Genomic DNA, 23,197 nt, shown 5'->3' on the forward strand with positions numbered 1-23,197 from the left:
GTGAAACACAGTAGTGGCTCTTGTCATGGTCTGGGGGTGCATTTCAGCCGATGGTGTAGGGGATCTGAAGGAGACCTACACTACTGCTTTATAGCGGTATTAAAGTGCACTGATAACTCTTGGGACACATTACACATTCCATATATTACTTTCATAGTGATATTTCCTGATTTTAATTCCACGTTATCCAAAATACTGCAATAAATATCACTGCGTGTCCAACAAGATATAAATGCGCAAGAGGGATATAATGTTACCATGATGGGACCGTAATGATTTAACACAAGGTGTAGTTCTGGCTGAGAAATATTTCTCAGCATTCATCTATGAATGCTGAGAAATATAAACAGATCTTGACTCATCATGCTGTACCTTCAGGAAAATGACTGATTGGAAAAAATGTTATCTTTCGGAACGATAATGACTCCAAACACTCAGCAAACATGATTAAGACCTACTTAGAGCGGAAGTCCGGAGATGGAACACTCACAGTATTAAATTGGCCACCTCAGAGCCTTGACCTTAACATAACTGAAGTTGTGTGGGATCACAGGGAAAGGGAAAAGAACTAAAAGCAGCCAAAGTCAAAAGAAGAGTTTTGGCAAATCCTGCAAGAAACTTGGAAGAATTTACCACAGGACTACTTGAAAAAATTACGCAACAGTCTACCGAAGCAAGTCTGTTACTTTGGGTGGGATAGCCAATACCTTGGAAGACAGAAACAAACTTCAAAGTGATCTTGATAGGCTGGAGTGCTGGGCTGAAAACAACAGAATGAAATTTAATAGGGATAAATGCCAAGTTCTACATCTAGGAAGTAGAAACCAAATGCACAGTTACAAGATGGGGGATACTTGGCTCAGCTATACTACAAATGAGAAGGATCTTGGAATTGTTGTAGATCACAAGCTGAATATGAGCCAACAGTGTGATGTGGCTGCAAAAAAAGCAAATGCTATTTTGGGCTGCATTAATAGAAGCATAGCTTCCAAATCGCCTGAAGTACTGGTTCATCTTGAGTATTGCGTCCAGTTCTGGGCACCACACTTCAAGAAGGATGCAGATAAGTTGGAGCGTGTTCAGAGGAGGGCAACCAGGATGATCAGGGGTCTGGAAACACAGCCCTATGAAGAGAGACTGAAACAATTGGGCATGTTTAGCCTGGAGAAGAGAAGATTGAGGGGAGACATGATAGCACTCTTCAAATACTTGAAAGATTGTCACACAGAGGAGGGCCAGGATCTCTTCTCAATCCTCCCAGAGTGCAGGACACGGAATAATGGGCTCAAGTTACAAGAAGATTCCGGCTGGACATCAGGAAAAACTTCCTGACTGTTAGAGCAGTACGACAATGGAATAAGTTACCTAGGGAGGTTGTGGGCTCTCCCACACTAGAGGCCTTCAAGAGGCAGCTAGACAACCATTTGTCAGGTATGCTTTAGGGTGGATTCCTGCATTGAGTGGCGGGTTGGACTTCATGGCCTTATAGGCCCCTTCCAACGCTACTATTCTATGATTCTATGAAATTGCTTGAATTTTGCATTCTAAGGAAGGCCACACAAAATACTGACTTGTTTTAAAAACACAAGAAATTCCTCCCCTTTTCATTGTATTCATGTTTCTTTGTGTTTACTGCGATGTTGTATAGTGTTTTTTTAAACAAATAAATACTTACTACTCAGGTAAATGGCTTTAATTTGCATTTTTTGTACACTACTGTATTTCAGTTTTAGTGCCCTGATTCCATCACTTATTTGGGAATAATCTTTCTCCGAGACATATCTCAAATGATTAAGTTAAATCTAAATAAGTTGATTAATGATACTTCACGAGATATTGATAGATGGGCATCCTTAAAGTTAAGTTTATGGAGCAAGGTTAATACACTTAATATGAATACTTACCTTAAACTGTTTGTGTTATACGTAAGTGGAATCCCTTTATTTATACCTAGCACATATTTTCAAAAACTTAATACTTTGTTTCATAAATTCTTTTGGGGTTCCTCTCCACCAAGCATATCCCTGAAAAGGATGCAACTTTCAATCAAAGATGGTGGGTTTGGCTTTCCAGACCTTGTTATATACCATCGGGTTTATTTGCTCACCTCCACTAAATTTTGGTCCTTTCCACTTAGATTCGATTTTCCACCTTGGTCAGTTTTGGAATCATCCTGTATGGAACCTCTTTCCGAATGGATGGCATTAGGTTCTCGGCATATCAAAATGGAAAGGGCCTCTCCCACAATCTTAGCAGAGATGTGTGGCATATAATGTCACACCAATTACATTTTGATCCATTTTCTCATGCAAAACTGACTATATGGGGAAAGCCAGATTTAAAAATAGGGAGAAAATGTTGTTATGGTGGACTTGGGACAGACCGAATTTTTACCCTGGACCAATTATTGGGTTCAGATGATGAGTTTCTGTTATTTTCAGCTCTGCGTGATAAATTTAAATTACCTGCCACAGCTGAATGGCAGTATTTGCAACTGCAACATTTGTTAAAATCTAGATTTGGCCCTGCAGCATTCACTGCTTCAGAATCACCTTTGCTATTGGAAACACTTATTGAGGCTGACTGGGTAAATTGTCCCACGATACATGTTTATTCACAGATACTTATTATCTGTGAATAAATATGATATAATGGGGCTTCAACAGGAATGGAATAGGGAATTGGAATGTCCTATTTTATCGAATCAATGGACCACTGTTTAGGCATCTGTATCTGATATATCAACGGATCTCTGGTTACGTCTTATCCAGCAAAAATTACTGTTTTGGATATATTGGATGCCACAGCATCTGTTTAATAAAGGTTTGTCGAAATCAACTAATTATTGGAAGTGTCACACAGCTAGTGTACACTGATGGTGCTATATATATAAATAAATAATAGTGCTTCTTTTATTCACATGTTCTGGAAATGTCCAATAGTCGCTGCCTTTTGGGAGGAAATTATCAGATGCATAAATTTTGTATTAGAAAGCTCTTTAATATTTTCAGATGTACATGTCAGCTTAAATTAAGTACCGGCTTCATGGAAAACAACACATGGTCAATGTAAATGGATTTTTCACGCCCTTTTGACCGCCAAAAGAATTATTCTACAACATTGGAAAGTTAATACCATACTCCCTATAATGCAATGGATTGAAGACTTAACAACAATAGCAAGATTTGAAAGAGTGGCATACAGGCGTCATTCAAGAATGGATCACTCTCTTTTTGTTTTGCTTTTCATTTAGAAATTGTGATATCTGAAACTGAGACTTTTGACGTATGTAGTGGTATATGCCTATTTTTTATTATTTTATTTTATATTTATTTTATGGTTTTTTAAAAAATCACAATAAAATTGATGATGATAATGACAATAATAATAATAATAATAATAATAATAATAATAATAATAGCAGCTCTTACTGCCAGTATCAAAGCCTTAGGAGAGGTATGTCAACTTTTCAGAATGGGGAAGAAATTGTGCACAAGTCGGGAAACCACCAGACACTGGATGGCGGGGTGGTTGGGGGAACAGGAACTCTACTGGGTGATGTGGGGAAGGAGGTGTGGCCACCTGGGGAATCCCAGAGGGCCGGATTGGGACCCTGGACTGAGGTTCAACACTTCTGCCTAAACAGAGAAGAAGACCATTAGTTGCACTGGCCCATCCTCAAAAGAATGTTGTCACCGTTCTCCTCCTTCTAGGCCAGAGAATGGAGGGGAGGCCTGCAACCCTTCTCTGATGTGGTTAGATTATTAATTCAGAATGGCAGAGGATTATTGTGGCCCTGCAATGCTTGCCCCGCTCCTTTTTTGTTGCAATGAACCCCCTTCCCCTTGCTTTGGGCTCTTCCAGGTCTCATATGCAGAGGTGGTGAAAGCTGTGGGTGTCTGGAAAAGGCCTCTCTCTCTGGGGTGGTGCCTGAGCAGTAGAACAGCCACCGCAGGGAGGCCTGCCCGACAAATTCACTTTCCAATTCCCAGTTGAGTCCACTTGTACTTTACAACCAGGCCCCTTGCCTGAGGAAGGCTTTGCCTCTGGGCTTCTGCTGGTATAGAATGATGAAGTACTGCCATTTTTACCTTCTTTTATCCTGAGGTTATACTTTGTTAGTTTTCAATGCACGCAGAGTGTAAACATCCCCAGGCATCACAACTGGAAAGACGGTTTACAATTATATAAAGGGAAGTAAACCGACATTCCTGGCCTTCCCTCCTCACGCTCCGTCTCCCTGCTGCCAGCTAGCTGCTCTTCTCTGCCTCCCCAAAAGCCCTTGAAAATGGCATCAAGGATGCGGCCAGCCATGAAGGGATATCCGGCAACGTCGACGGTGGCTCTGCCCACCTCCCTCCTAACCCTCAAGAGGGAGGCGCGGCTCCCATAGGATCTACTAAGAATTTACTGTTGTTTTAAGTGTGTGTGTGCATATAATATATTTGTGCTTTTACAGTTTTAAATTTTGTATATTGATTTTTAATGTTCAATGTTTTTAATCTTTGTAAACTGCCCAGAGCACTTTGGCTATGGGGCGGTATATAAATGTAATAGTAGTAGTAGTAGTAGTAGTAGTAATAATAATAATACTGCGCTGGGTCAGAGCAGAAGAGTGCAATGGCGTCTGGAGGTTTTTCTTTCTCCCTGGAGCCCCTGGGGCAACTGCTTACTGCTTAGACAGGAAAGCGGTAAACGGCAAAACCGATGCCCGTCACGTGGGCTGCCGGAATGGGCCCAGAGACCCCCATGTGACCTGCAAGCATTTGCAGTGCTGAAAGAGCGTGCCGGCAGAAGCATTGGACCTGCCTGGTCTTCATGTGCCCCAAGCAGCAGCCACGCCTGTTCTCCCGTTTGCCTTCTTGGTACTCACGTGGCCCCAGAAACCTCCTCCCTTGGAACCGGGCATAGCGCAAACCCTTCCCCAGTGTGGTGCTTCTGGCTCTGCCCCGTGTGGCACTCACCGGGAGCACATGGGGAGGGGGGCTTTGTAAGTGCGAGGGCCGTGGTGCTCCCAGGGGAAGGCGGCTTGGCCGCGTTCAGCTCATTGTGCAGGTCCGGGTGCTCCGGGGAAGACGCTGAACTGCGCTGACGGGGAGAGCGGCCGCTCCATTCTTCCAAGCCGCTGGCGGCAGCCGCCGTAGCAGAGCTGCAGGTGGCACTGGCTTTGCGGGGCTGTGGGGAGAAGGAAAGGGGGGGGATGCTGCTGCTATTCAGAGCCACAGACCGAGTCCCTTGCTTCCCCTGAGCCGGTCTGGCATGAGAGCCCATTCCTACTGGAGGGATGAGCCCCACAGCAGCCGTCTCCAGTGAACCCCCATGATATCTTGGGAGCCCTCATGCCCCGCACAGGCAAAGGGGTGAGCCAAACCTGTCTGGCCTGCTTTTCCTGGTCACGCAGCCACTGCAAGTAGGACTCCCTGGCAACCTGTTCCTCAATGGCCTCGTTGGTGGCTTCCCAGTCAGTCGCCCGCTTCTTGTCCTCCAGCATTTGCTGCTCGATCCAAGACTCCTCAGACGTCTTGATGGCGTTCTTCATCAAGGACTGCTCCGCGTACTGCCAAGAACATAGGAACTTAAGAAGAGCCCTGCTGGATCGGACCAGGGGCCCAGATAGTCCAGCACATTGTTCACACAGTGGCCAACCGGCTGCCCACTGGAAACCCAGAAACAGTACATGGGAGCAACAGCACCCTCCCACCCATGTTCCCCAGCAACTGGTGTACATGGGCGTTCTGCCTCAGATATGGTAGCGCATAGCCAACAGGACTAGTAGCCTTTGCCAGCCTTCTCCTGCAGGAATTTGTCTAACCCCTTTTTAAAACCATCCAGATTGGTGGAAGTTTAGCAAAATCACCGGACCTCCAGGCGCAGCCCAAGCCCTACTTGCTTTCTTTAAACAGTGAAAGAAAGAAAAAAACAAAAAGACACAAGTCCAACCCATCGATGGGTATAACGTAACTGGAATTTAGAAGTTGGGGCAGAATGGGATGTGCCTGCCGTCTAAGAAAAGCACTTCCCTTCACTTCCTCCCTAGCCGAGAGGGAGGAATGAGATTAGTTTGCTATAAATGTTGCTGCTGCAACCCTGGATCAAAGGCGGGTTTGCCAGCTCCAGGGCAGGAAGCTGGTGACAATTTCCTAGCAGCCAATGAGCACGTTTCTCCTGCCTCTTCAAAGTTGTCGTGGAAGTGGCAGAGACGGGTCAACATCCTAGAGCTGCTAATCTCAACATACCTCCTCGCCCTGCTCTGCCAGAGCTGCCAAATGGTCACACCTGGAGCGCAGCGGAGGCGAGTCCGCTCCGGGTTTCAGCCAGGACCAGTTTTGACTGGTCCTGGCTGAAACCCGGAGCGGACTCACCGCCCCACTGGCATTGGAGCCACCCGCCTCCTCTGCTGGAGCGCGACAGTGGTAACGATGAGACGGGCAGGCAGTACATCAGCACCCCTGTTGTCATGGGCTGGCCCTGCCCTGGCTCATTCATCTGATCGAGACAACAAATATCTAGCAGGGTTGTGGGGGGGGGGGGGGCAGTATATAAATATACTGCTGATATTTCATTTCAGAGAGGTTTTTAGGGGCTGCATCCCAGTGATGGGCGGAGCCAATGGTAAAAGGGGCAGGGCCAAAACACCAGCATGGCGCTTACCGCCAAGAACCAGGCCTCAAGAGATACGTTTCAACCTCTTAGTTTGTGTGTGTGTGTGTGTGGGAGAGAACAGCACAAAAGCCAGGAAACCACCACACAATTGGTGGTTGCAGGGAAAGGGGACAGAGCTATCTGAGGAACCCCGGACGTCCAGATTGGAACCCCAGGAGGGCCGAGTTTGCCCACCCCCTGGCCAGAGGTTCCCCACCCATGCTCCAGCAAATGCACAGTAGGTTACATCGTAAGACACACCTCTTAGAAAGCCACATTTCTCTCGCCATCAAATTTCTCCTTGCTATGTTACAGTCCTGCCAATTTCCAGAACTCTCATTTTAGCTGCTCTTTCCGTTTATATGCTGTAAGGTAGTGATGGGGAACCTCCACCCCGTGGCCCTAATCCGGCTCACGGAGTTTTCCCATTCAATCTTTGGAGGCTTAGGCTCCCTCTACAGGCCCCTTCCCTTATGCCTCACCAAGCCCCATGCCCTGGGGGCTAGGGGAGGAGGTGGGGAGAAGAATTCCCCTTGCGATCCCCAACTGGGAGGGTGAGCGGTGGGTTAAGTGCTTCTTTGGCCAAATGAGCCTCCATTTGGCGCCTCGGTCAGGAAGGCTTTGGTGCACACGTGCTTTTCGCAGCTGAGATGGGCACAAAAGGGGGGGGGCATTCCCTGGATAGGGAAAGCCTGGGCAGAGCGAAGACAAGCTGGCTCCCTTTTGCCTGCCCCTCACAAGTAGCAAGGCCATCAGCTGGGACGGCCTTGCTGCATGTGGCCTCTCTCTATGGGGAAAGCCCACATGCAGCTATGCCAGGTGTCAGGAAGAAGCACTGGGTAGATGACCCACTCAACGCCTCGACAGGGGACCAAGTGACTTCATGGGGTGCACTCCTGCACCCACCATCCACCACAACGCCATTCAGCCAACAGAAGGCTAGGCGGTGGTGGGTGGGTCATCCATCCCCTCACCCTGCTGGAAGGGCATCTGCAAAGAGCCAGGGCAGGAAGGGATCTTGGCTTCCAAGCTCTTGCTCTGGCGAAAAAGCCCTCCCCTCCCCAGAACTCACCCGGGAGAGACTCACCCCTGGCTTGAAGGAGGGCAGCCCCAGCCCCACCCCGATGGTAGCTTTGTTGGGGTTCACCACGGAGTTGTAATGGATGTTGCGGTGATAGCTCACCCGGATGGGTTCGTCCTCATTCTGATGGATGCCGTGGAAAGTGTTGATGGGTTCTGGAAGGGATAGAAGGCAGCTCAGAAAGAGGCATAAGACAAACCACCCACCCCTTTGCGCAAACATTCTTGAGGCCGTCATCCATTTTGGTTGGGAGAGGCGAGAGGCCCCTCTCTCCAAGCCCAAGGTCAGCATCCACAAGGGCTGAAAGGCAGAGATCGGATACTGGGGGCAGCGCGTACCCGTGCCATACTGGTAAACCTCCACAGGTCGGTTGTACATCTCTGCCATGGCCTGCATCTCAATATGGTTGCCATGACAGTTGTTTTTCCGCTTCCGGTTGATGTAAGTGGTGAAATCTTCGGTCACGTAGTTGGAGAAATAATCGGCGTTCTTCATCTGCAATGCGGAAGGGCCCTCAAGGTTAGAGGATGGAGAAAGGCTCCCAACACGGAGCAGAGGTGAAAGCAGGATGGCGAGAGGGAGCATTTCCCGGAAAAGGCTCTCCAGACAAAGCCATGGGGAAGCTGCCCCTTTGCGGCATCAGAGGGGCTTCGCTGAGTGATGCTTAAAACAACCCAACCACACAGAGACACTTGGGGCAACATTTAAATGGCTGTAACCACGGAATCTGGCCACTCAACGTTGGCCCAGCCACACGGGAGCTGTTCAGGAAAAAAAGCAGCTCCCACATAGCCAGGATAATGTAGAATCATTCACTCAGGGCCAATGTGATCCTACAGGTCTAGGGTTGGCTGAAGTGCTCTCAAGCAAGTGTTCCCCAAAGTGCCATTTTAACAAGAGGCTCCTTAATAAAGAGATTTGCCCAGGACTCCTTGTAATTTTGACTCCAATCTGGACATGGGGAGGTGTGAGTGTGTGCACAGAGAAGAGAGGAGATTGTAGTGTGTGCAAATTGCAGGGCTTCAAGTGTGAGGACAGGAGATTAGGATGATTTCTGGGCAAGGAGGAGGTGCTTCCTACTCAGAAGGAGCTGACGGAGAGGGAATGGGCCAGGGACCTCGTCTGATAAGCTCCAGTGCTTTATGGGCCGCCTCTATTCACAGAATGCAGAATCCCTGGAAACTGCAGTCCTGGATGGCAGGCAGTGGTGGAAGCCTACCCTTGCCGGGACGCCCACCCCCACTCACCAGGTAGTCCATACAGTGCTTCCTGACCACTTCATGCATGTCTTGGTCGCCATATACCTGGTCAGCTGCAAAAAGAAAATGGGAGGTCATCATCAACAGAACCCAATGATTGCTTGGAGGAAAGAAAAGCCAGGGGGCAGAAGCCCCAACAATACCCTGTTTTCCTCACATCTAGCAGGGGCCCACAAGTGAAGTTATCGGTTCGAAACATCTAGGCGTTTGCAGCCAAGTTAGGTCTCCGACCAGCTTCTTAATGACTACAATAAAACCGAGTTGGAAATTCATTCCCGTTGATTTCCATGAACCCCCAAGGTAGGTGGCATGCTGAGCCTTCCTATTCTATGCAAACTGTGCCTCAATTGCTTTTCCTTCACAATGCAATAAACCGAGCAGATGCAAGTGTTGAAATTGACAAAGAAGCTTCCATCTTGCCCACCCCCCACCTCCAAACCCAACAACACGAATGAATGTTCGGCTTCATTCAATTCAGGAAGAAAAAAAAATCCTCACAGGACAGATTGATTAGTGGCTGGGGACAGGGCTCGCCCTTACAGCATGTAGCTTTACTCTGTAAGCCCCTTCTTCAACACACCTACTTTCTTGCTTGTAGCATATGGTCGCTTGAACTATGACGACTGGATATCGTGTCACAAAAGTCATTTATTCCATCCGAAAAACCTTTCAACACCAATTCACCCAATGAACTGGTTTTAAGTGTGGAAAAGGAGTGAGCCTGTTAGGAAAATGGGTCTTTTCTACAGGTTTTTTCCTCCTCGATTTTGTATTTGGTGGTAGTTTCTGTAACAGCACCTCCCCCCACAACACCTTTCTGCTCACATTTCACAGGTTGGTGAACTAAAGCTCTAGCTGAGTAATCTAGCAATTAAAACTTGGGAGTCCCAGTTCCATTATTTGTCAGCCCAGCCACAACAAGGCAGCAAATGAAACTGACCAGACCCAGCACTGAAACTGACAGATGGTCTGAAAGCAAGATTTCACAGGTTTCTCAACATCAAAGAAAGTCTTTGCAGATGGGCAACTATTTACAGGGCCAAGTTGGGGGAGGGGAAGCAACCTGGTTCCACCTTTCAGAGAGTCACAGAAAGACAGAGCAGAACTAAACAATGCTGAGAAGTGGATGACCTAGAAGGCAAACTGACCAAAGGTGGTCACAGCCTCCCATCACTGAATTCCAGGGAAGCACCAGAAAACCTTGCTACTTCAATCTGCTAAAAAGGTCTCCATTTCCAAATCCTGCTGCAAGTAACTGAAGAGAACTAGGATTTAATCTGCAGTAGCCCAGGGATCCTGAAGCTTTTACCATGGCCTTCCCTAACGTGGTGCTCTCCAGATGTTCTGGACTCCCAACTCCTGTCAGCCCCAAACAGCATGGCCAATAGTCAGGAATGCTGGGAATTGTAGTCTAAAACATCTGGAAGGGATCAGGTTGGGGAAAGGCTGCTTTATGACATTCAGGTTCCCTGAATTGGGATTCAGTTGTAACAAACTGAAACCAATTGGTCTGATTGCATTGGTCCAAGCATATCTGTGACTCGGGGTCAGCCAAATCAAATGAAAAAGGGAAGGAGCCAAGCTGTACCCAGTCAGGGAGGAGGAATCCCAGGCGCAGGGTGAAACCCACAGAACTGTCACAAGGCAAGAGCAGGTTGGGGTGGAGGGGTAAGGAGGAGAACGGCCCTTCATGTTGGGAAAGAGTTGGAATGGGATGGGTTAAAGTTTAGGAAGCAGCTGGCAGAGGGGACAGTTGTGCAAGAAGTGACAAAATTACTGAGAAAGTCATACACAGAACCAAAGCTGTTCCTTGATCAGCAGATTCCAATTCAATTCTGGGGAATCGATGCAAGGAGCTCACTGATGAAGCCATTCAAAAAACTCTGAGCCACACGCACCAGTGGGTCATGCCCTCATCTCCTGCTGTAACAGCCAACAGTGTGGGCTCACAGTCCAATCAACCTGTGATATTGGGGGGGGGGGGGGAAGGGGAAGAAGAGAAGAGGCTACCCTGGGATGCTTGTCAGCAGCCCTCATCCTGGGATGGTATTTTGGACAGGCACATTCTAGCAGTGGGGGCAGGAAGTGGTGAATGAAGCCTAAAAGCACTCCTGCCCTGAAAGGAGAAACGTAGCTGTAAACAAATGCCTGGTGGAAAGAGGAATGGAGACTTGTGACAGTCATGCAAATTTGCTAGCCCAGGAGAGAGCACATGAGGGGAGAGATGAACGAGGCCAGGGGCCTGCGGAGATGACAGGCCACAGTCTGTCTGAACAGACAGGTTAGTAAATGCGAGACAAGTTTGTATCTCCTGAACAGCTGACTGCGCCACTTGAGCACAGCCTGCCCCTCACCTCTGAAGACGCCTGAGAAAACAACACGCACACAAAGGGCATCTCACAAGCTTGGAGATGAAGCCAGGAGTCTGGCTAGCAGGGATCCCCAACTGATTTGGCTTGGTGGGAATTTTGAGGAAGTGTCAGGGGAGCTGTCACAAAATGGCTGCCATTCAGGGGAGGGGACTTGCTCTTTTATTAAAATGGCTGCCATGGTGGCCATGGCCATTCACAAAACCCTCATTTCCCAGAAGGCAAACTGGTGGGACTAAAGCAAAAGCAACCTGCCCAAGAACCTAAGCACAAGGGAGAGGTTGGGTCTGAGCTCCAAAACACAAAACCACTCTTTGGAAAACAAATAAAGATGGCTGTGGAGGGCAGTGAGCTTCAGCTATTGGTCAGAACAGAAATGTAATAAAAATATAAATAAAATTTTGTTTTTTGAAATCTTAACAAATAAAATAAAAATCAGGGAGTGCAGGGGGTGCCAAGAAAGGTGTCTGTGGGCACACCAGTGCCTGTGGGGACCATGTTGGAGACCCCAGAGCTACCCCATCTCCCAGCATCATACAAATAGCCACTCTAAACTTGACACTGCACCATCTGTCAAACCGAGTTCCCCCTTCGCCTCCATGACATTGAATACCTCTTAACTCATGCCGTGTTGTTATAAAGGGCCGGGTTTTCCCTGCTCTTCTTTATTGGCAACTGCTGGCAGGGTGAGGAAATTTAGAATACCCTGATGTTAGCAAGGTGAGGGGTTGAAGATACGGTGCAGTTTTCACTGTCACCCTCGCAAGGCAGCGCAACGTTCATTTTGATCCTGAGAGGAAGGCAGGACTCACTATTAGCCTAGCCATCAGCTGTCTCAGGAGAGAAGACACCTCATTCGTACTACTGAACATTTCAAAATGGAGTCAAAGACAGCTTAACAGACGGGTGGAAAAAGAGTAATGTAGAATGTGAAAGAAATGGGAACGCTCCAATATTACATTGTTGTTTTTCCGGTGCACCACTTGGATTAACACACATGGGAGCTGGTGTGGCACAGTAGTGGCTAAGGGAGTTAGGAGCACCACAATTCAAATCTCCTCACACACCCCTCACCAAATCATCAGATGCAGACCTCAGCAATCCCCTGTGTCTCAGCCTCAGGCCCTCTTCATGCAAAATGGAGACAATACACTAGTGTGTACCTCACAGGCGTGACAGAACGAAGTTGTGAAAAAAGAGGGGGAAAGCACCACAAAAAGGCTACAGAAAAAAGAGGGGACTAGCTCTGGTGCTATGAAATGTCAAAAAGTTCCTTTATTTTTCTTATTCAAAATATAAAAAATGTTCTAAAAACTTTAAACCAAACTTGTACAATGCTCAACGTTTCGGCTCTATATACGTCCTTCATCAGGAGCTGTACAATGAAATGAATTTCTTATCAAAGTAATTATAAATTCAAAATCTTATAGGTATTTTTTACAGGATCGCACTATACCTATAAGATTTTGAATTTATAATTACTTTGATAAGAAATTCATTTCATTGTACAGCTCCTGATGAAGGACGTATATAGATCCAAAACGTTGAGCATTGTACAAGTTTGGTTTAAAGTTTTTAGAACATTTTTTAGATTTCGAATAAGAAAAATAAAGAAACTTTTTGACATTTCATGGCACCAGAGCTAGTGGCCTCTTTTTTCTACAGCCTTGACAGAATGAAGCCTGTGACGTGAACAAGCGAGATGAAAGGTATATACATGATATTGCCAGCACGGACGATAAAAGTTACTGAGGTTCGTCTCCTCAGTAAGGCCTCCTCTCAAGTAAGGCTGCTTTTACATTTTCCTCCTGCGACATACTTCAGCGCCAGAGCCATCCATGTGAAATTAAAGATGGGAAGCAGTTTTGAGTACATGAGAGGAGAAAGAGAGGCTGGCACTCCTGGCTGGCAGTTTGCCTCCTTCTCTCTCTCTCTCTCTCTCTCTCTCTCTCTCTCTCTCCAGCAGTTCTCCAAGCATCTCAAAAAAATAAAAAATGAAAGAGGCCTTGAGGCAGACCGGCTCCTCAAGTGAAGACATCTTCACAGTAGCTGCACTCTCAGGTTTCAAGGAAAAAGGAGGGCAAGAAACTGCACTGTCATCTCTACAGCAGGGCTGGGGCACTTGGCCCTCCAGATGTTTTGGACTACCACGATTCCCCACCATTGGCTAGGGCTGATGGGAGCTGTCGGCCAAAACATCTGGAGTTGTTTTTGCTGTTGTAGTACCCTGGTTGCGGAATGCCCTGCCCTTGGAGGTCCGGCTGGTGCCGGCACTGCCTTTGTTTCAGCGCCAAGTTAAAGCATGGCTTTTTATCAAAGCCTTCGAGGGCTAAAATCTATTTTAATGTGTTTTTATTCTGTTTTGATTTTATTGACTGATTGATTGCATTTCTATACCGCCCCAAAATTAAAACCATGGAAACCATTCCAAATATAAAACAAACAGTATAAAAGCATAATATAAAATACAATATAAAAACGCAACCCGGATAAAATCAAGCAACAATGCAAAATTTAATACAGATTTTTAAGTATTATTTTACCTTGTACACCACTCTGAAATTTTGAATGGGGAGTGGCATATAAATATTGTAAATAAATAAAGCTGCACATAGCTTTGTTTTTATTGCTTTAAAATTTTCTACTGGTTTTAGCTTGTTAATGGCTTAATATGTTTTTAGCTGTGTGCATTATTTATTGTTTTATATGGTTTGATTTTATCTGGATGCTGCCCTGAGATCCCAATGATATAGGGTCGGATACAAACATTTTAATAATAAATAAATAAATAAATATCTCCTGCCCCTCTGCAGGGAAAAGAGCTACTTTAACCCAGAGAGGGAGAAAGAGCTCAGAGGCCCCTAACTGGCATTATTTCAGAAAAGTTGGACTACAAATGCCATCATCTAACAGCATGCTCAATGGCTGCATTGGTTGGGAGTGATGGGATCCAACACATCTGGAGGGCACCAATGTTGGGGAGGGCTGCCTCTGGACAAACCCTTGCCAACCCAATCCTCAATGTTACAGAGCAAAGAAGGGAGGAAGGATATCTAGAGTAAGTCATCAGATGTCAGTGGAGTGGTGGCGAGAGGAAGAGCTTGGCGTATCCTACCACCCCATTCAGAAGGGCCTGCTGATAAAAGAAAACTGAAAACCTGGGGCACAGAGGATGGGGCAGGCCGAGGGGCCCAACGTACCCAAGTCGAGGAGCAACAAAAGCTTTGCACAACCAAGAGCCTCAGGTTAAAGCCTCTGCTGCTTCTCCAACTCAAACAACTTCCCCCAGCTTCCTGTTTCTCGTCCTTGCCAAAACTTTGCAGTGGCAATTATTTTATTTCTTCTCCTGCCTTCCCCTCCCTTTCTTTCTTTTCCCACCTTGTCTTTCTCTCATCATTTGTGCTCCAGGAACCGGAAAGGTTTTCCTGCACCTTTCATAAAGGTGTGCATTAGGAAGACTCCTTCTTAAGCTGCCACAAAGAACTCACAGGAACCCCCTGGAAATGAAGAGCAATACTCCAGCCAAAACTGGAAACTGGGCTACTGATGTAGCAGTATGGGCAGAGAAGTGGGTGCTGCTCCTGTTATCAGTGGAAGGACCAGCCAAGGATAGTTTGGTGCCAGAGGCTCCAGTTGAAGGCCTTTTTATTTTCCCAGAATTTTAGCATCCTAACCTTTTAGCTCTGGTGTTTTAAATCTGCATCTGAAAACTCTACTTTGCCGCTAGGTTTTATTCTGGTTGTACTTTTCTAGTGTGGTTTTAAGCTTCCATGTTTTGTATTTTATGCTGTACTGTTGAACCACCCAGAGAGCTTCAGTTATCAGTCAGTATAGAAATGGAATAAATATATAAAATATATTGTTTAAAAACCTAGGGCAGCCTTTCCCAACCTGTTACCCTCCAGATGTGTGGGACTAATATGTCTGGAGGGTGCCAGGTTGGGGAAGGATGCCTCAAGACATCCCCCATGAACCAAATTAAGGAAGAGGAACAAGCCCCATCGAAATACTCATTACACAGCTCCCATTCATTTCAGATGGGTGCACCCAGGAGAACTCAGGGGATTGTGCCACTGGAGGGTCAAACCCATTGCTCTGGTACCCATCACTTTCAATAGCAACCCAAAACTGTCCCCTTCTGCAGCAGCTGCTTCACCTTGCCTCCTAAGCAGACCATTTCAGGTCGCAGGATGAACAACAGCGGCCCGTCTTCCCAGTTAAGAGGAGCACTTATAACGAGAAAACCCAGCACAGTGACAAGAGAAGGGCGATGCCTGACTGGTGCCTGTGTAGCTTTGGAATGAGCAGGATGGAAAAGAGAGGGCTGCTTTTCCCTGGCAGTCTTTGCATGCACAGATGGGGAGATGCAGAGTGATCAGAAGAAAACACAGGATGAGTTCAGCATGGGGACCCTCTGGGATCGTTACTCGATCAACCAATTTTCTTCTAAATAGCGCCGCACCAGGAATTTAATGGGACTTTCTATGACAGCGGAGTGACAGAGTAGGTATCTGTTATTTGACCCCATTTCCCTATCAAGGGCCCTGATGGCAGTCCAATAGTTTTACTCCCTAGAGCCTTGGACTCCATAGATCACTGTCCCCAAAGGGCTAATTCTCTATGCTGTCCCCCCGCCCATAGCAAGGGCAACAAAACAAGACGAGAGAGGCAAACATGGCTCAACAGCTTTTTGGCGGGCTGCGCACTGCATCACGGGAACAAGTGATTCATCTCGAACCACCATGTAAACAAGGATGTGGTTTTTGGTGTGGGGAAGTTGAGATGGCAGTTCCAGCAAGTCACATGGGGTATGGGCTTTTCTCTGAAACTTGTATTGCGGTCACCACCACTCCCCTCCCTTTATGTTGATGAGCTGTGCGCGGGCACGTAGACACACGCACGAAGGATGCGAAATAGGAATCAGAGCTCCCCCTCCATGCCCCTCTGAAATGTACTCCAGGCAGAATTGGGGCTATGGATTAACTTTGGGTTGGAGATGAGAAGTTGCACGTGAAGCCGGGAACTAGGATTTTTGCTCTTCATTCCAGGCCAATCAACTGTTCTTAGAACAGGATCCTAGAAGCCTAGAATAGTAGAGTTGGAAGGGGCCTATAAGGCCATCGAGTCCAACCCCCTGCTCAATGCAGGAATCCACCTAAAAGCACCCCTGACAGATAGCTGCATCTTGAAGGCCTCTAGTGTGGGAGAGCCCCCTAGATAATTGGTTCCATTGTCATACTACTCTAACAGACAGGAAGTTTTTCCTGATGTCCAGCTGGAATCTGGCTTTCTGTAACTTGAGCCCATTATTCCGTGTTCGGCACTCTGGGAGGATCGAGAAGAGATCCTGGCCCTCCTTTGTGTGTCGACCTTTCAAGTATTTCAAGAGTGCTATCATGTTAGAGGTGTAGAACAGATTACGCTTTTCTGCAGCCTGCCCCCTCAAAATCCTGGGGTAGGAGCTAGAGAAGTGAGATTTTTACCAAAAAAAAGCCTTACAGTTGCACCAATTTTTTTTAAAAAAAATTACACCACAAAGAGATAAAAAGAAGCTCCAATTCATTTCATTTTCCAGTTCTTACGACTTCTAAGAATCCCTACCAAGGTTGTTCAAGAACTAACACCAGCTTGTGCATTTGAGGGCAATGTTTCTGAAAACATATTGATTAGGCATAAGGGAAAAACAGCCCGCCAGGCGCAGCACCGCACCTGCTCCATTCCAGGTACCTTAACAGCATAGGACTAGAACATCCCAGGGTACTTTATACAACTTGCTATGGGCCTGCCAGGAAAGCAGGCCCTGTGTGTCCTTGAACCTCCTGGCTGACTTTGCCTGACTTATCGTCAATCTCAAAACTGTTGAAATTCACAGAATTTCAGAAGTATCTCTGCTGCTGATTAATCGCTCCCATAGAACTGTCAACAATAATCCTTAACCCTTTCTGCCCTAAAGGTCAGGACAGCGTGTGCCTCTTCTGTTGCATGTTTAAAGGGCTGGAAGTGGTTATGGTGTAAATGGTGCTCCTCGCGCACACAGCCTTGCCCAGCCATGCAAGTGCCTATAAGGCAATAAAAATTGCTAGCTAATTCAATACATGTTGGCACCTGCAACAGGGCGGTTCAGTGCCCAGTGGGCTTTTGTTCTGAGGCAAATTAATTTCTTGCCCGAGAGTCAAGCTGTCTGTCTGCCATTGGCTTGACTAATCTGATGTCACATCCAGCAGTGTAATAATGAGCCCAGCCAGTCAGGACAGTTTTGCTTCATCAATTAGCGGAGGTTTGTATTTATGTCAAGAGATTTTGAACTCTGGCATACATCAGTAGTGTGGTCCCTGAGAACAGTCTGCTTCTGTTGTGGAGGTATTTACTACAGTCGCTCCCTCTATTTCTGATGTTCAGAGGTGAGTGTTGTTGCTTATGGAGCCAAAACCTGCGTACAAAAGGGAGATATCAGCAGGCTTGGGAGAATCCCAAAGGACTGCAGAATTAGAAAAGAAAAAGAAAAAAGAAAAAATGGGGAGGAAACTCCAACCCAACTCAATGGGGACTGAATGTGCTCAATAACGGAATATTGACTGGTTTTTGGAGGGAGGGAGATGGGTAACCAGGAAGGAGGAGGAACGGAATTGAATACCTTTAACAGGAGCACCCTATGCTGCTACATTTTGTTGCAGGACCTTCTATTACCAAAGTAGAGAGATTTTTCTGTAGGAGCTGAACTCCATTTGGAGATGGGAAAGTGGCTGCAAATGACTGAAGAAAAAGTGAACTACGAGACATGAGGCAGATGCCTGAGATTCTTGTTACTTTCAAAATTCCCAGGCTCTGTCAAAAAACCCAAAACAAAATGCACCCGGGGGCGGGGAGAATACCAATTAGAATTAGACAGGAGAAGAACTAGGTGGGACTAGACAGGCAAGGGCAAGAGGCAATGCAAGCCAAGCTATCTTGGCCGCACAAACCAGGAATAAAGAGTTACTAGGTCATTAACCAGAGGAAGGAAGGAGACTGCAAAAAATAGTAATAACAATGGAAAGGCGGGGGAGAAAAAAGGGAAAGCAGAAAACAAAAAGAGAAAGCAGTAGCAATGGCTGTGTGTCAGTGGGTTAGCAGTTCGACCGGCTGGTGGACAAATTAGGGCAGAGCGCTGCAGCGACAGGCTGCAGTCATTCTTTTCCTAAAAAGCTACCTCCACGCAGAAGGGTTTTCAAAACCCTCACACAGACCGAGATACGCAGCACACTCGGTGAACGTCACCTGGCATCCTCCGTTTCTCCCAGCCTCCCACATACAGGCCCCAGGTTGGAAGAGTCAAGCTCTACCTACGTTCAAGAATAGGCCAAGCTGTCCTTAGAGATCACTGTCATTCGTCGCATAGACAGGCGCTGAAAGCTCAGTGGCAGAAGACGCATGGCTTTGCATGCGGAAGGGCCCGGATTCAACCCTTGACGTCGCCAGGCAAAGAGCTGAGGAAAGCCTCTGAGAAAAACTGTCAGCATAGGCAGATCTGGGCTAGCGGTCAGACTCCATATAAAGGTAGCTTCTAATGGGTATCAACTGCGAGTGCCCGGCGTGACCATGTCTTCAGGAATGGGCCAGTACCGCAGGCCTTGATTAAGCCATCCTGCCATACGTGTCACAATCTCAATCCTCCCTGTCTACTACCCCTTTGTCATTACTCTCCCTCCCCTCTGCCCCAAATCCATACAAGCCTTCTCTCAGGCCCAGCCATCTGTAGCAGCTTAGCAAATCCCTTGGGGACACGGTAACAGCGGAGGCTGTTGCCCATTTCTGATATCGAGAGCAGTATGGTCACCAGCGGGCGCACTTGCTACCTGCACACAGATGTGCACGCAGGCCACGCACATTCCCATGGCTCAAAGAGAACGACCCTCCTCCCCCGAATCTGTATTAACCTCACAACAGTAACACCATTCTTCAGCAGGTCCCCTCAAGGTGCTGCTGCTATGCGGGCGCCGCCACCCCCACCCACGCTAGGAGCCCTGCCTTCCTCTTTTCCCCTTAGCTCTTCTCTAATAGTTTTTTTTTAGGATGAGATGTAGCAACGTTGCTGAGGTGAGATGAGACAGCCAGGAGCCACAGTAGCAGTTGTAGGAAAGCCTGAAAAGGCGCTGGCCTTTTCCGCTAAACAGTTTAGAAACCCAGCGTCCTGCCAACCACATTTTGCACTCTTTCGTTTCCCCACAGAGCAAAACCGAAAGACTCCAGAGCTACTTTTCTTCCTCCCCCAGCTTTTACTGGCTATTCTCTGCTTTCCCCCCCTCCCCCAAGTTCACTGCCATCATTTGATTTCGAGGTGGCAAAAAAGAATGACTGCCTCCAACTCAGCAGTTGTCTGGGGCGACACCTCCCATCAGCCCTGGTCACTGGCCAGGCTGGCTGAGGCTGATGGGAGTTGTAGTGACACATATCTGGGGGGCACCAGGTTGGGGAAAGGTGTTCTATTTGTTGGCCTCACATTGAGGGGGTGGTGGTGGTGGCAGCTGCATCCTTGTTCCCTGCTCTCTCCTTTATCTGCCCTCCACAAGAGGCTCGTGCCATTTTGCAGTTGAGCATGTGGGAAAGCCCTGGGACCTCCATTTTCAAAGCACTAATGTTACGTTACCTTTGACCAACAGTTTCAATTTCTATCAAAATACCCTCAAACGTCCCCCGACTGTTCTTCAGCGTGGGACCGCTCTTCCCCTGGGCTTTCAGCTTCCCGCCTTTTGCAACTTTTAACACCCACACCTCATTTCTGAAATGTTTCATGACAGCCCCAAATTATTAGCAATTTGAGATCTTCTCAACTTCATTGGGTGCCTCCCTTTATTTTTCAGAAAGAGCCCATCTCAAAGAGGTGTGCATTTGGAAATGCCTGGTGGGAAATCAGTTGTCAGGGGAAAGACAATACGGCAGGGGCGAGCAATGTGTGGGTCTCCAAATGTTGTTGGACTGCCATCATCCCTCCCCACTGGCTACGCTGGCTGGGGTTGATGGGAGTTGTAGACAACAACATCTGGAGGGCCACAAGGTGCCCATCTCTGCAATGGGGAACTACTCCTTTATGGAATAAGGGTACCCACTCCGCAGGACTCATACATATTGCTCTTTTACTGAAGGCCTCCACAGAATACTTCCTGCTTTCTGGAACTGTATTTCAACCATGCCATTTAAAGGAAGGTGGGAAGAGAGCTGAACTGCCGACATGCCCCAGAACAATGAAAAGAACAGATATTCCTGAATATTCTAGTCCGGCAAAGAGTTGGCTGCTGAAATTTGGGTTTGGAATGATGCAATGTGATTCCAGCCCTATAATGTCCATTACAGGGCACGTAGTCCATTACAGCGGCACGTATAGGATAGTAGGGTGGCTTTCAGGACAGATTCCCCCCCTCCCAATTTTCCTTTGATATCTCTAGTCAAAGGCTGGCCCCCTGGGAAAGCTCCTCAACCTAGTCAGTTTCTCTGTCATCATTCAGTTTCATTTACCCTGTCTGGAGTGGGGCTTTCTCCTCAGCTGCAGGAGGAAGAGAAACATGGTTGTGTTTAAGAATACACAGGAAAACATGATACTAGGACCACAAAAACTGGTGGGTGGAGCAGGGGAGGTGGAAAGCATGATTGATATCTTCTTTTTTAAATGAAATTGGTAGCATTTTGTCAAAACAGGAAACGTGAAAAAGCCTGTTATCCTCTTCCCGGACGTCAAAATTTATGTTGGGTCATGGAGCCATGGTCACTTTAAATAATGGTATCAGTAAATTGGATATTAACAATTCAGCTTGGAAAACCTGGTCCTTTCAAGAAGCCTCTGTATGAATGTAAACATCAGCAGCATTCTGACATCTGGTCTATTTTAAACTCTCAAAACTCTCACATGCAATGCACAATTGAAAATTCTATCCAACACCTTGCAAACTATACCCAATGCAAGTCCTACTTAGAAATGAATAGGAATTAAGTTAGACTAGTAAGCCCATGTAAGACTCCAGAGCTACAAAACACTCAGAGTTGTGTATCTGTAGAACTTTGGGGTGAGTGTGGGTGGGGAAGGTTTCAACACAGAATTCATAAGAACACAAAAGAGCCCTGCTGGATCAGACCCAGGGTCCAACTAGTCCTGCATTCTGCTCAAACAATGGCCAACCACTGTTGACAGGAGACCCACAAGCAAGACATGAATAACAATAGCACCCACCTGTCTATTTTAGGGGGGAAATAGGTATTTTCCCATTTTTTTTGTTCCCCCCCCCCTCCTCAATTTTCCCAAAAGAAAAAAATAGACATTTCAAGGAGCACTTAAAAAACAACATTTTCTCTTTTGGAATGAGTGAAATGCTTTTTGAGAAAAGGTTTTAATCACTCAAAAGGTTGTATGAAGATGCTTATATACGGTAATCTACCAAAGTATAAGAAAACGGTAATTCCTGTGTATACCCTAGCCAGGGCTGGACAGGGGCGGGGGGCAGTGGGGCCAGTTGGCATGGGCCTACAATTTTGAGGGGGCCTACTCCGAGTCCCCCTTGTAGAGGCAAAGGGGGACCCTTTGGTAAAGATTTGTTACAAAGTAGCTCTCCTGTGAGTGAGCAGTACTAACATTGACAAGGCAAAGTTGCTTGATTTTTCTGTTGACGTTGATGAATTTGCCCAAAGAAAAGCATGTAAAGCATTTCTGAATGTGAAGAGGTAATGTCTTATATACATCTTGAGTAAAAGTACTTGCTATTACCTTTTTTATATAAATCGTTCTAGTTCATATGTATTTAGAACTGATTAAAAAATACTTAATGAGCAGTTTGAAATGGGGCCTACATTTCCCATCTGGCCTGGCCTATTACCAGCTTTGCCCGGCCCTGACCTTAGCCATATACAACACGCAAATCCAAGACGCTTTCTGCACCTCCTAGGGACTGCTGCGGTCTTCTTGCGAACTGCTCTTGCCTTCTTCCGGCAACCTTTGATCTACTTTGATGGTACTAGAAGCAAATATTCTGGACCCGCTGTTCTTTGTGTCTTTTTCCCCCCGGCTCTCATTTTGGAGCAGCATGTCGACTTCCTTTTTTTAAAAAATAATAATTTTATTTCCAAAGAGCAAGAGAAACCACAGGCCCTGTGGTGAAGACTCGTCTAAGGAAATGTTCCCTTGACAGGAAAAAGAAAGAAAGGCTATTGCAAGAGTAGAGTGGAAGTGACGGAGTTAGGCAAAACTGTCAATAGTAAGAGTCATGCTTAAATGGGAACATTCTGTACAAATGGAAAGTATGGGCACAGCGGATTGGACCCAACGTTGCGTGAGTGGACTTCCGCTGGCACAGTGGGACTTCCGGGCTCCTCTCCTGGGCCAATGCAACCCCCCACCATCCGATCTCAAGGATTCCCCAACCCTCCGGAGCAGATGTGGGGCAGCACAGGGGGGAGGGAGGGGGGGCGCTACAGGGGAGTGGAGAAATCCATTCTGCTAGTGTGGGGGTGGGCAACTGTGGACGTTGAGGCACATTGGCAGGGAGGATTATTATTTGTAATTGTCACTCCAAACTGCTTCATGGCCCTCGGTAACTCTAAGACAGACACATTTAGCGCCTATTATTATAATTATTATTATATTTGTATACTGCCCCATAGCTGAGGCTCTCTGGGTGGTTTACATAGGATAAAAACACTTTAAAACAATATACAAAAATTTAAAACCACAAAAACATACAAAAACAAACCCAGGCTAATTACATATTGCTAAATGCCTGGGAGAAAAGTCTTGACCAGGCGCCGAAAAGATAACAATGTCAGCGCCAGGCAGGCTTCGTCAGGGAGATTGTTCCACAATTGGGGGGCCACCACAGAAAAGG

The 23,197-nt window shown here is 46.8% G+C and overlaps 1 protein-coding gene across 3 annotated transcripts in view; it reads right to left on the reverse strand.

The window, feature by feature from the left end:
- The window catches only part of OTUD5 (OTU deubiquitinase 5), a 54,310-nt gene that overhangs the window by 5,253 nt on the left and 25,860 nt on the right, over positions 1-23,197 (reverse strand). For all 3 annotated transcript variants that reach the window (XM_063119476.1, XM_063119477.1, XM_063119478.1), the window contains 5 exons: positions 8,971-9,035; positions 8,062-8,218; positions 7,730-7,878; positions 5,372-5,557; positions 4,965-5,175 (listed from right to left, as the gene is read on the reverse strand). In XM_063119476.1, coding sequence (XP_062975546.1) covers positions 4,965-5,175; positions 5,372-5,557; positions 7,730-7,878; positions 8,062-8,218; positions 8,971-9,035 — 768 coding nt within the window. The remainder of the gene's footprint in view (positions 1-4,964; positions 5,176-5,371; positions 5,558-7,729; positions 7,879-8,061; positions 8,219-8,970; positions 9,036-23,197) is intronic.

Source organism: Elgaria multicarinata, chromosome 3 (genome assembly GCF_023053635.1).
Source record: "Elgaria multicarinata webbii isolate HBS135686 ecotype San Diego chromosome 3, rElgMul1.1.pri, whole genome shotgun sequence".
Lineage (NCBI taxonomy): Eukaryota > Metazoa > Chordata > Lepidosauria > Squamata > Anguidae > Elgaria > Elgaria multicarinata.